The sequence below is a fragment of the Nyctereutes procyonoides genome, unplaced genomic scaffold (genome assembly GCF_905146905.1).
Source record: "Nyctereutes procyonoides isolate TBG_1078 unplaced genomic scaffold, NYPRO_anot_genome, whole genome shotgun sequence".
NCBI lineage: Eukaryota > Metazoa > Chordata > Mammalia > Carnivora > Canidae > Nyctereutes > Nyctereutes procyonoides.
Genome location: NW_026575132.1, coordinates 18,417,683 through 18,431,791, shown reverse-complemented (window position 1 = coordinate 18,431,791; position 14,109 = coordinate 18,417,683). Strand labels below are relative to the sequence as shown.

General features: G+C 34.3%; 1 protein-coding gene across 1 annotated transcript in view; it reads right to left on the bottom strand.

Moving 5' to 3' along the window:
* Positions 1-14,109, bottom strand: part of CPS1 (carbamoyl-phosphate synthase 1) — a 122,219-nt gene that overhangs the window by 68,669 nt on the left and 39,441 nt on the right. The window contains exons 11-17 of the mRNA XM_055345190.1: positions 12,850-12,942; positions 11,186-11,281; positions 8,037-8,226; positions 6,889-7,046; positions 5,277-5,405; positions 2,360-2,504; positions 442-652 (exon numbers count right to left, since the gene is read on the bottom strand). Coding sequence (XP_055201165.1) covers positions 442-652; positions 2,360-2,504; positions 5,277-5,405; positions 6,889-7,046; positions 8,037-8,226; positions 11,186-11,281; positions 12,850-12,942 — 1,022 coding nt within the window. The remainder of the gene's footprint in view (positions 1-441; positions 653-2,359; positions 2,505-5,276; positions 5,406-6,888; positions 7,047-8,036; positions 8,227-11,185; positions 11,282-12,849; positions 12,943-14,109) is intronic.

Sequence of the window (14,109 nt, the reverse complement as noted above, 5' to 3'; positions counted from 1 at the left end):
TTGGTCCTGTGGAGTTTGGCTAAAATAAAATAATTTACTAAATGCTTGAATCAAGTCAACTATACAATTTGCCTGTCATTTACTATATACCTGAAGAGACCAGTTGAGGACTGAAATTGAGAATTAGTTTTCACTTTTTAACAGTATCTGCAAAGTGCAATTAGGAAGCAGATTTTTTTTTTTTGCAGCCTGCTTTGACCACCCAGATTTTGATTAGTTTATGATTAGCCAGCAAACAAAGCCAGCTAGCAATATCATTTGCCTCAATCTGGCAGCAAGCTCATTAATAACCATGTCCTTAGGGTCCTAAATGATCTGCAGCCAGCATACAGAAATGGGGACTATAGCTTGTAAATGCAGCTCAGTCTTCCACTAGCTGTCAGTTTTCCAAAACTATCTGTAAAGAATCTGCAAACACATGGCCAATCAGTCTGATCTTACCCAGTGGCCTTTGAGGCCAGGGCAGAGCTTCGGGACAATCTGGCATTCACTTCGATGATGCAATATTCCATTGAGGTAGGATGAAGGGCAAACTGAATGTTGCATTCACCCACAATGCCCAAGTGGCGAACAACATTGATTGAAGTACGTCTCAACATCTGAAACTCCGCATTGGACAGGGTCTGGGCAGGGGCCACGACAACTGAATCACCTGTACATCCAAGCAACACTTGTCATTTGGTAGCATATCTAAATAACTCATCTTAGTGACTTGATTTGTGTGATACATGATTAGTCTAAGGGTTTGTTGGGAAAATAACTGTCTCAAGGCAATACATATAAGGCACATCAGAAACTGATTCTTGTTTTGTCTGTACTACTCTGACACATTACTGACAAAAACCCCTCTACACTTTCCCAAGTTCACCTAGCTATCAAGGCCTCAGTCATCCACTTACCAGATCGACACTAACTTCTTCAATTTCCCTGCTCTTCATTTCAAAATCTCTCTCTCTCTCTCTGTCAAGTTTTCCCTTCTACAAACTCTGATCTCCTCTTCACCCAGACTGCCTCATCCCTCTGTTTTCCACATCTCATCCTTTCCCATTGTCTTACTCCTCTCTAATTACTGCCCTATGTCTTCAATCTCTTAATCTTTAGTCACCATTCCTTCTGCCTACAAACATGCTCAGATTTCTACTGGCTCAAGAAGAGCTCCTCCTCAGTCACAAGAACATCTCTCTTATTCTTTACATGACTACACTTCGTGAAAGTTTCCCATTTCTGTGTATTCCTTATTGCCATATAATTCTTTTCAATATGGCTTCCATAACCAACCTTGCATCGAAATGTCCTCTTGAACCTCCAAAAACCCACATGAAAATCCTAATTCTTGACCTTTCGCATCATTTGATTTGGCCAAAACCAAAGCTGTTTTACAAAATATTTTCTTGTATTGGCTTACTTGGTAGTGTACCATTCTGGTTTTCTTCCTATCACTTCTCTCTTCATCTTCAACACTAACCCTTCCTCTTTCTCCTGTCCTGTAAATCTAAACAGTTCCCAAGTTCAGTCCTTGACCCTACTGTCTTTCTATGCCCATGCCCTTGAATACTTAGCCTATGCTTCCAGTTTCAATTATGTCCTTCACACCAATGACTCCCAATGACTTTGTATCAGCATCTTTATTTGTATTTTCTTTTCTTGAATTCCAGCTCCCTATTACCAACCCTCTTCTTGAGAATTCCACCCATGCCTCAAACTTAGTATTTCTAAATCCTAAGTCATCATTTTTGCCCTCTTATCTAATTAGTTTCTCTTGCTAAAAAACTTATTTTAGGGAGACAGAACATGAGAGACTCCTAACTCTGGGAAACGAACTAGGGGTGGTGGAAGGGGGGGGTGACTGGGTGGCAGGGACTTAGGGGGGCACTTGACAGGATGAGCACTGGGTGTTATTCTGTATGTTGGCAAATTGAACACCAATAAAAAAAATTATTATTAAAAATAAGTAAATAAAATTTGCCAAAAAAAAACTTATTTTACCTGTTTCTATTACTTGTGGCTCTTTTTTCATTCACTTGGTAACTAATGCTCATCCTCTCATTTAAGCCTTCTTAACCTCATTTCTTTTCAACACCAAGTCTTACAGATTTTGCCATCACTCTTGCTTACATTTGACCTCTTCCTCAAATAAAATCAAGATAATACCTGTCTTACTTCACAGGGTTTTTGTGAAGATCAAAATGAATGTGAAGTTATTTTCAATACTGTGATATACTATTTTCTGTGAAACTTTATCACTAGTCTGTCAGCTAAGAATAGTAATTTAAAGAAAATAACTTAATAAAGACTGCTACGCATCATCAGAAGCATGAGCTGAAGGCATTACTATAATTCCCGAAGATTCTTTACCTACCTGTATGAACACCCATGGCATCAACATTTTCCATGTTACAGACAGTGACACAATTGTCATCAGCATCTCGGACCACTTCATATTCTATTTCTTTCCACCCTGTCACTGATCTCTCCACCAGAATCTGGTTGGTCATTGCAAAGGCCTGGAAATTGGTGACAAAAGACATCAAAGAGTAAGGAAAAGCACTGGTTTAAACATGGATATTTGACAAAATGCCCTGTCCTAAATCCTGGTCAGTATCGAAGTCTGAAGCCCACCCTGCATCCTCCTCTATGCTCCAGAAGGCACAATGTGTCAGAAAATCAGTGGGGTACTAGGAATAGCATCCTGCAGTGAATATGCTTGATTTACATTATTGAGGCTTGCCATTCAAAGTGCTGATATGACATTAAATCAAACTAATTTAGGAAAAAGAGAAAATAATTGAGCAATCAGGCAGAGGGAAATGGAATTATTTCAGCAGCAAGGCTTCTGTGAAACTAGAAAATGTGATAAGTGCGAATAAATATGGAAAAATAAGTCTAAAGACTCCAGTTTTCTCTAAAATAGCTGAGAGTGCTTTGTACAGTGACATACACAATAAAAGTCAGTTGATGTTGATGAGGAGAAGAAAGGAGATAATGATGGTTGTAAACAGTTAGCCAAGATGGCACGCGAAACTTGAGAATTAGAAGAATCATATGCAACTATTATTATGGTTAATCACCGCCTAAGTGCTTAAATACCCTGAGTCACATATCATGTATGCCTGATTAAACAGATATGAATTAGTATAATTATCATTTCATATTTATGAGTACCCACTGGTGTGTAGAATACTGAACCAAAAATATGAGAGAGGCGGTCTCTGACCTTAGGACCTTGAGTGGCTGAAAATCCAACACAGAAAAGTCCCCCTTTGTCTCAGGATATTTTTGATTTGCAATGGCAGTGAGAAGGAAGAAAAAGCAACAGGGGAAAGTACTTTGATTTTTTTCAAATTATTAGCAGGCAGTATAATGAAATAATGTTAGTTGGGTGTTTTTTTTTTAATGTGTCGCGACATTATCTTTTTAACCTCAGTCAACACTACAGTCATGTGCAACTGAAAATGTAACACATTTGTCCCCACAGCTGCCTATGATGAGGTTTTCAAAGTAGTTAGAAAACTCTGTAGCCAGCATTAACAATTTAATAATGATTCATTTGTCATTAGGATTGCATGCTAAAAGAGGAAATCTAGGAAACAAAGGATACGGATTGGGGAAAGTTTTCTGCATTCTAATGGATTCAGCTGTATGTTCTGACACCAGGACAATTGAGATCAAATTTACCTGTTGCCTCAACTTCCTTCTTTCCAGTCTCAAGATTTTATACAAAAGACAAACTCTGAGACCTACATGAGTTAATGCAGCTTCTAAGGGTGCTAAATATAATTTCAAGAGAATAAGGGGTGGTTTAGGAATTAATGATAAGAGTAATTATCATCAAGGGAAAAGCTAGGTTTTTGATTAAAAAAAATTTCAATGCCTTATGATTATCTTAGAGGAATTTAAATAATTAAGAACTATTTCATTTCAAATTTTTTCATTGTAAATCTTTTTAGACAATTCAGTATTCAAATTTTTTATATGGTAAAAATATATTTTTAATAGAGAATAATTATACTTTATCAGGGAGTAATAATGAGACTATTAGTATTAAAAATATCTAATAATACTAGAGGAAAAAATGCCTCTATAAATATGTCTTTTCTTTAAATATATGATTCATAATTCCAGAATGGAAGCAAGAATTATTTATATTGATATATTTTCCCCCTTTTTTTTTTTTGGTTTGTTTTGGCAACTTTAGAAATTCTAACACCAAGTCATTGACGTGTAAGTTTGTCATTATAGATGTTTAAATATAATTAATTTTATTTATCTGTTCTCAAAATCCTATGTCAACAATTCAAGGACCACATTTTGTTTCACTCTACAAGTAATGACAGATGCAAGCTGTGCTTGGTATTTACTCAGCACTCCCCAAAGTAGCCCTTATAATAATTCTTTTAGATTCACTTCTACAACCACCACCTAAGGTGCATGGGCCTCTTAGCTACACACACATTCATTCATTCAGCTAGCAATTACTGATTCCCCACATCATCAGGCATTGTTCTATTCCGTGAGAAGAAAAAGTGAGTAAAATCCTCTGCTTTCATGGAGCATGTTTTCTTTGATAATCTCTAATTTATTTTCTGGAACATATCTTAATTTTCTCTTTAATACTTAAGAAAGGACCTCTTCAGTGATATGGTAAAGCAATTTTGATAGAACATAGATTTTGAACACTCAAATCTCATTTTTGCTTATATGAGTGAGTGGCAGTTGGAAGAAAGCTCACTCATTTATGACACTAAGAGGTTTATACTGTATATATTTTAAACACTTGAATTGGAGGTAAAGCCAAACTACACAATGTATTTTGTTTTCATTTTAGATGTCATCCATGTCAAATTATTTCCAAAAATAATAGGAAATGTGGCATTTTATTCATTTTTTTAATCACTGAAATATTTTTTAGCACAATGGCTGTTTTGGAACAGATTTTGAAGGAGAGGGAGATGAAATTGAATTGAGTTTATACCGCTGAAATCAAGTAGTACAATCATTTGTATCATCAACTGACCATCATCAATTAAAATGATCACCACTAGAGTGACCATCAGTTTTTCTAGGACCATTTGGGTTAATGCTGTGTTCCAATGTAAATAACTGCACTGCATTTCCCTTCCAAAGGTCCTGTCTTTTGGACAACACTTTTAGAAAACACGACAGTGGTTTAAAACAAAGAAAAGGTCATTTCTCATCTACATAACTTTCTGTAACTAAAAGGGTATATAAAATCTGTTTTCTTGGTTGTTAAGAATTTGGTCTGTGAAAATACATACCTTTGTGCCAAGGTCCATTAAGGTCTCCCTAGTGGGACAGATTCCTGAGCCTAACCCTCCCAGGGCATAGGCCGAACGGATCATCACTGGGTAGCCAATGGTGTCTGCTGCTTTCAGAGCATCCTCAATCTATCAGAAAGAAAAACTCAAAAGTTTTAAAAGCTGACCACACTAGCAAAAAAGACCATACCAAGAGAGTCTAGCAATTCAGGTAAAAACAAGTGCTGTTTTACAAATTTTAAGTAAAATTCTAGGATTTTTTTTTAATACACAGTAAAGGCTGTCCTTTATCTTCTTGTTGTAAGTTTTATTTTGCCATATAGAAGATGAAACAATGGCCAAAACTAAAATAATCATCGTGAATTTGAGAATGGGAGCCATACTGAATTTTTGAAATCAATTTAAAAGTCTTCATCTCTTAATGATACAAGGTTTTCTACTGTTGAAACGAACGTGATATTACTGCAATAGGCTATTAGGAATACTATATAGAAAGAGAGTTTTCATTTTTCAAGTTCAGACAGAGAATAGTCCCAGAAGCTTGGAATTTTTTTTTTTTAACTTACAGAATACAACATATGGTGGCTATATTTTTCTGTCATGGAATATTATTACACTACCAATGGGAATGTAATTACACCTTTCCCATATGCCTGTTTCTCATCCTGAGGAAGCAAGGACATAATTAAATCTGGCAATGAAAGAATAAATGTATGGCAGGAGCTTTCCAAATGTTCAGCAGAGCTATCCTGGGATTCTTCCTGACTGACAGCTCTGCAACATAGTATGTACTTGAGAGCATTCTTTTCTGAAGCATACATAGCCCATTTTAGTCATCCCGGTAGTAGTTGCTCTTTTCCCTAAGGATCTGCCTATTTTTGCAATGGGAAAATTGCACCAAAAGCTGCCTCCAGAACCCTTGCTTCATTGACTATATGTCTGAAATCAGGAATAAAGTCAGGGACCAAAACAGATATACAGCAAGTCAACTTTATTGTAGTACCTTGGAATAGCCTATCAATAGGAACAGGCTACAGCTGAAAAAACATTAGCAAAAATATGAGAGAATCTTTTCTCTCTGAACATCTAAGCTACAAGTTTCTCAGTCATGAATCTGATTTATTAAATTCAATGGCTTTTTCTAGATGATTTCATGTTTAACTGTTTATTCCATTCTAACAAGAAAAGTTCAATCCAATCATCTCCCATTCGCAGGTCATCTGCACATACAACATAAGTGACTGATCCCAGAAAGTAAAGATCACTTTGGCATTGTAAGTTGACATGGTTCTTTGTATGAATTCAGGAGATGTGCTATTCAGTGGCACTTCAACCACTGATAAATCATTTTGTCCCTGGGCTTTTGCTTCCCTTTTCATAAAATATCAATACCTATCCTAAATATTTCAGCATGAAATGCTGCAATTAAAACACAAAGTCTCTGAGGTACTAACACATTTCTGGAAGAAAATACAGGTAAATAATAAAAAAAAAGAAAAGAAAATACAGGTAAATATGATAATTTACCTATTATTTTTAGGCATGACAAATCACTCGCCCTACAATATAAGACAAAAAATGCCCTTGTTTCTCCAGAACAAAGATTCCTTACCGTTTCCACTGCAAAGCTTGGAGCAATCTTTTCATTAATTTCATTTAGTTTGTCTGAGAACAGCTGCCTGTCTTCTGTGGCCATTATGGATTCAACTGAGGTCCCCAGGACTTTCACCCCATACTCCTTGAGTACACCTCTCTTGAATAGTTCCACTCCTGCAGAACCAGATATAATCATTTTTTAAATCTCAAATTCCTACGTCTTTTTTAAACAGAGACCTGAAATTTTTTAAATTTTAAAATTAACTCCAAGAAGCCACCACAGTCTAAAATAGAATTGTGCTTAAGATTTAAAAAAAAATATATTAAAAGAGAAATTTTTAAGATATTCTATTAAAATATGTTGCTGGTGATATTATTACTTATGCAATCATCTTCTCCAAATGATTTTTATTATCCTCATTAATAAAAATTGTAGGATACAGTGAACCTCTCTAGATTTTAATATATTTTCTTTCCTTCTAAGTTCCATTCCTATAATGAGATCCTCTTATTTAAATAATCCCACTGAGGTGGGTATCTACCTGGGTTCAAAATCATCAAAATAATGTTTCCATTAACATGCCATCTGACTTTGGCTAAGACTTTTAAATTTGATACATAAATAATTTCACCAACTGATTACCCTGACTAGCTAATGAGATTCTCATTCATGATCTAGTTCCAAAGATGTGAAGCCATGTAAAAAGCACAGAATATTGGGTTCAGCAGGTGCATGAAGGGATGGTAGAGAGACTTACCTATGTTATGATGAAAATATAGTGAAACCCAAATGCCATGGGGCCAACATGTAAGAGCACAAAGCATTTAATCAACGATAATTCTCATGTTTTATTTATAATCGTTCTCAGGGTTTCACTGGCAACAGGGAAAGGCATTATGCTGAAATGGAGCAGAGAGATCTCACCTGGCCACCCCAGAGCATGAAAGTCAAAGGTTTCTTTTTGTACCTCAGCTGTTTTGTGAACTAAACCAGTAATATTTATCATATGACATTGTCAGGTGTCTGTTTGCTAACTGCTTCCTCGCGTATGAAAAGAAGCTCTTATGAACACACAGAGCATGATTGTTAGATAGAGCCAAACCAGAAATATCACACATGAGTGCATGGGCCACAACTCTGCAATTAAACTTAAAAGAACTCACCACAATTCAGAGCTGTCTGGCCACCCATGCCTAGAATTAAGCCATCTGGCCGTTCTGCCTTGATGACCTCTGTGACAAACTGAGGAGTGATGGGGAGAAAGTAGACAGTGTCTGCTTGCTTTAAGCCCACCTCATTGGTTTGCACGGATGCGATATTTGGGTTCATCAGGACAGTTTTGACATTTTCCTCCTGAAAGAAACAAAAAGATCCAGAATCTGAACCTATAGTCTAAAGGAGAAAATGACCATATTCAAATGAAGGGTTTGAACTGGGTGACAAAACTTTTAGGTTATTTTGTGGGCTGTAGAGATCAGTAACAGGGCTAGAGAATGGAATGGAAATGAAAGGAAAACAAACATTTAGTGACAGGAAGTAAAAAAGTTGCTTGAAAATAAAACTCCAAAAAGAACTGGCTACCTCATGAGGTTCACCTTGAAGTGCTTGCTAGAGGTTATCAAGCAAAACTGGAGTCAATGTCTATAGAATTTGACTAGAAGTCTACGAATACTACTGAACTTTCTAGCTCAATTGATTGTAAAAGACTAAAATATTTTAAAAACTTAAAAATTAGTAAAATATAAAGTGGAAACAGGGGCAACATCAAAGAAGCTTCCCTTTCCGATGTTTGTCAGAAACCAACATGAAGTGTACACTTAAAATGCAAGATGATGTATTTCCTTGCTGGAAGCACTGAGAACCTTCTGCTGGATTCCGTCTTTTCAGATTGTCATGCCTGACGTAGTGCTTTAACAAAGAGCATTATACAACTCTTTATACATATTATATTAAAAGAAAATGACCATATGGCAAAAAATGTGTGTCTATGTGTGTGTATAAAGATATTTATAGGTCTATCTTACTTCTGACATCTGGAGAGACCTCAAAAATAATTCTTCGCGCAGGCTATGAAGAATAATAGCTCTACAAACTAGGATGAGGGTGACACTTAGCAAAATAATTATTATAAAATATGGCCATATGGCTCTTATTATTTTACCTATTACCACATCAATTTTGAACTCTTCTAAAACATCAACAAAATATTCAGAGTATAGAAACCATCTTTGAAAGCCCTACATGTTCTGGGGGGAGGATCTGAATAAAATATTAAATATATTTCATATTACTTTAAATTCAAATAGTGCCTTAAAACTTATAATGCACTTTTTTATTAATTTATTTGATTTTTATACTAAGGCTACAAGAGAAATTTCTACCTCACCAATGAAAAAATTGACATTCAATTAGTTTAATGACTTGCCAAAGATCCTCTAACTGATAAATGGCAAAATTAGGACTCTAATCCAAGTCTTATGATTCAAGTCTTATGCCCTTTCCTCAATATGAGTCATCTCTGAATATTTTAAGAAATTATTTTTTAAAAAGTATCATTCAGAAATTTTTGAATAAATACATACAGATAAGCAAATGCATTTAAAATATAGGCTGATATTGAAATAATTAAGCCTAAATGGAGAACACGTCTTCAATAGAAGTTACAGGAGGTCTCACTACCAAAGAAGAGCACCAACAGACTTAAGTATATTTGTATTTCCCTGAATGTGTTATACAATGAATATGGTTATTTTTGTAAATCAAATTATATAGGTAACGATTCCACAAATGACTGTGAAGAATGTCCATATATTTTAAAACTTAGAAATAATTTCCAACTATTCTAATAAATTTTATATTATTTTTCTAATATAGTTCTGGCTATAATATATGCAGCATCTGATTATTCTTAAATATTTAGTCCATAAATTCATTTCAACTAACTTCCTAATTAATCACGGTACTATAACTAATAATTCCTATTCTTCAGTTAAAATATATAACTTCACCTAATGGAAATGAAGTGCATAAAAAAATATAAGCTATGAAAATATTAATTCTTTATAAAACTACCAAATAGAATAAAAAAACATATGTCTCTTAAATGTATTTATAAATCCTGAACACTTACATTGCATTCTAACCAATCTTAAGCATTGAACATCCCCTAACTATATAAAGAGAAATCAAATCATAATACACTGAAGTAAAGTATTCCTTGAAAGTGTGCACGAAAAATATATGTGCTTGTGTGTGCACCTATGCGTGTATAGAGAAGAGTATTAAAAAATAAAAACAAATGGGAAGAAAAGCAACGTAATTGAAATCTGCTATTCCATTTATTTTCAACAGACATTTGTCAGGTGAAAATCTATGTATATAGCACAGAAATAAAACAAAAAGAAAAATTCTGGCCAAATGTTTTCCTGCCTTTGTTGTCCTAGTCTCCTGTCTTCTTTGTGTTGCTTTCTCCTAGCCAAGTCTCTGGAGAATGGCTTTGCACTGCAAAGCCAGAGGCAAGGTCACAGAAGAGCTCACATACACTGGACAACTGATTAGCAACAAAATGGGGATCATTCAAGTAAATAAGGACAGCAAAGAGAAGCCAAGTTAGCTCTTTAATAGAAATACCTTGTATGTACAATGAAGTTTTTCTAAAGGTTTGTTTTACTATGATACAGGGTTGGGGAGATATTAAGAGACTTTGAAGAAACAGGGTGGGTGTTCTTTCCCACATGAGTATCAAATCCTCTTTTCCACATGAAAACCCACCTCATCGTTCTGGTCAGTCATCCAGCCCAAGTCACAGATGAGAAGTTGAGTCCCAGAGGAACAGATAACAACTTCTAAAGCTTGGACAAAAGACATATGTTGCCTTTGCTACCTCAACTGGATCTTTCCATTTTAACCACAGCGATGCCTGAAGCATACTCTAGAACATTTATCTTAGAGCACTAAGGATAGGCAAATTTCCTCTTTCACACAAAAGACAAGTATATTTTACTTGTCTCACTGCCTCCAAAGAAATGAGGAATATCTGTAAATGTGGCTTTCTATGTTTTCAGTATAAATAGGTGGTAACAGATAATTTTGGAGACCACTCTAAAGTTCTTGATTTGCAAATTGCAAAAAAATTTTGCGAAAGTTAAAAGTTTTGCCTGTGATCAAAGTTTCTTTAATATAAGATGTGCAAGAAATAGTTGAGAAAATCAATTATAATGACTTTGAAAAGAGGTAGTGTCATAAATCTAAATTATAAAATACTAATTAGACTCATTAAAGGAGTATATTAATTCTTACAAAGATCTCTCACCTTCATGGCTTTTACAGCTTGTGATCCTGAGTAATCAAATTCTCCTGCCTGACCAATGGACAGCCCCCCCGATCCTAGGATAAGGACCTTGGAAACCTGTAAGCAATAAGAAAATGACATTGCTCTGATTAGTAAGAGGGGAAAATCAGCAATTTCCAGAAAGGGAAGTCCTAACTACATCGTTTAGATGATTTAAAGTACAACGTTTCAAAAAATACATAATATGTGAGGGAAAAGACTAACAATTTAAAAGTCTAATTTCCAAATTTCATGAGGTGTTTTTCACCTAAGTAAGAAATTTTGAGAAGAGGTCTACATCTTATTTAAAGATATATAAATATCAAAAAATTATGTAAATATATATGTGAATACATACATCTATGTGTGTGTATATATATGATAAGAATCTCCCTAAAATTTAAGTGTATTCAATATTTCATAGTTTTCTTCTGAACAAAGCAAGACTCTGGGCCAAATGAAAACGGAGAAGGCAAGGGACATGAGTGAACTTTCATATTCACACTTTCACCTTTATAGTTCGTGCCAGAAATACTTACAGAAAATGAAATAAGAAAAAGCTCATATCTAAGCAAATGAAATTCTACAGGTTGTATGTATGATTCCAAGCAAATAACTATACTGCTTATTTTTTAGGCACCAGTGCCAAACCCTTCAGAGGAAAAGGGCCACTGCAAAAGACAAGAACTTGGGAAACTTGGTTTGTCTCAACAAGTATTTATTGGATGCCTACTACATGCAAAGGTATTATCTTTTTTCTCATCATTAACAAAAGAAAAACATCTGAAACCTCAGTTGATATCCTGAGAAAAATGCTATATAGTAAGTACATGGCTTCTTTGGCTACCAAGAACCCACAATTTGATTCCATACTGGGTGGGTTGATTACCTCCAATTTTTCCATCTCAGGAAAAAAGGCTGCCATGGAAATCCTTAAAACAGCATCCAACTCAAATTATCATTTCATGTAAACATATAATTCAATTATTTCTATTTGTAAAAAGAGTTGATATATATATATACACACACACACACATATATATATATATATACTTGAAAATACATATACATTCTTCTGAATTTTATATAATAATGATTTGGTTATATGTGTGGTTTAACTATGAAGGAAATGGATAGAAACCTTATATCAATCTATACATATACACAAATAAGGACTCAAGTTTGCGCTATAGTACTTCTTATCCATTTGCTCCTTTTAAATAAAATAATATTATTCTATTCATGCTTTTGAATAATAATTCTTCTAGCTGAAACAAAAAAGGTTATATTGTTTCTAATGATTCTATAACCTGAACTGTATCTCAAGCATATATAAGGCTATAGTTATTAAGTGATAGAACATATCAAATTCTAAACTAAAAGCTTATTCTTTATTAAATTATTTTGTTACAAATATTCTAGAACAAGCAAACTGCAAAAGATATGATTTTAAATCAAAACATGAAAATCCCAATGAACACCATCAAGAACAGACCAAATAGTTAGATGCTAACATAATGGGTAATTACAAGATTACCAATCATTTTTATAAACATTATAATGGCTAACATCATTCATTTAAAAAATTATCATATGATGGAGAAAATCAAAAATACATAAACCAAAAGAAGCCCACATATACTAACCTCAACTCGAGATGCAACTAGTGCTGGCTTCGGTAGAACCGATGTAATTGTGGTGCCTTTACCTTTCTTTATCAATGAGAAAAAAGAATCAAATAGGTACTAGAAAAAAAAATAGAATCAACTAGTTAGAAAATTCATAAGCTGATAGATAAAATACATATATGCCCAGTTAAATTTGATCTTCAATTAAGTAACAATTTTTTAGGATAAGTATTTATATGCAATGTTTGTTTTTTGTTTTTCTGCCCAAATTGGCAAAACTAAGTATTTACTACTCTAAGAATTATATCAAATAAACATTTCTAATTGTTCACTTCAAATTCTATCAAAAGAATAGACATTGTTCTAGACAATGAACATTTCAGATCATCCCTTGTGAGAATGTCAAGTTTTCATTGCCTTAATTATGAGTTATTTTCTTCTAAATGGTTTCTTCTAAATAAAACTCTAGTAATACAAAAGAAATTAAAGCTATACTACTTATGTATCCTAAAGTTAGAAATAACTGGATTTTGAAAATTTCTATCAGCTCTAAAAATATCTCCAAAGCTTATTCTTAAACTTTACCAATGAATTTACTTCTGTTGTTTCACGAGACATGATAAACTTCAACAAAAATATTCATTTTGCAACTATTTGGCAGGCCAAAAAAAAGGGATTGAGTGCTACTTCATATTGCATGTCTTAATTTCAATGTCCCTAATCTGAAATACTAATATGGGCAAAATATTTTTAAATAAAAAAAATAGTATTCAGCATGCATTAGGCCATAAATGTATGTAACCAAATTTTCTTTTTCTTTTTTTAAAATAATTTTTAAAAGGTTTTATTTATTTATTTGAGAGAAAGAGAGCACAAGTGGGGGGTGAGGTGCAGAGGGAGAGGAAGACAGGATCCCTGCTGAGCAAGGAGGCCCATGGGAGCTCCATCCCAGGACTCTGGGATCATGACCTGAGCCAAAGGCAGATGCTTAACCAGCTGAGCCACCCAGGCACCCAAAATTTTCTTTACATGTTTCATCATGGGTAAATATTGTTTATACCGATTGGGCTATTAAGAATCATTATTTCCTAAAAATCTTTAAAAATGAACTAAACATCTACATCTACAAAGGCACTTCAGGGATGAGGAAGTAGAATTTACAGAAGGAAAATTCTGATTCTCCTCATTTTGCCCAGGTGTCTTCTCTGGGGGTATCCTCTGACAGAGAAGAACTATAGTTCTTAGTACTGGAGGCCATAGGGTGTGAGAGAAGAAGCC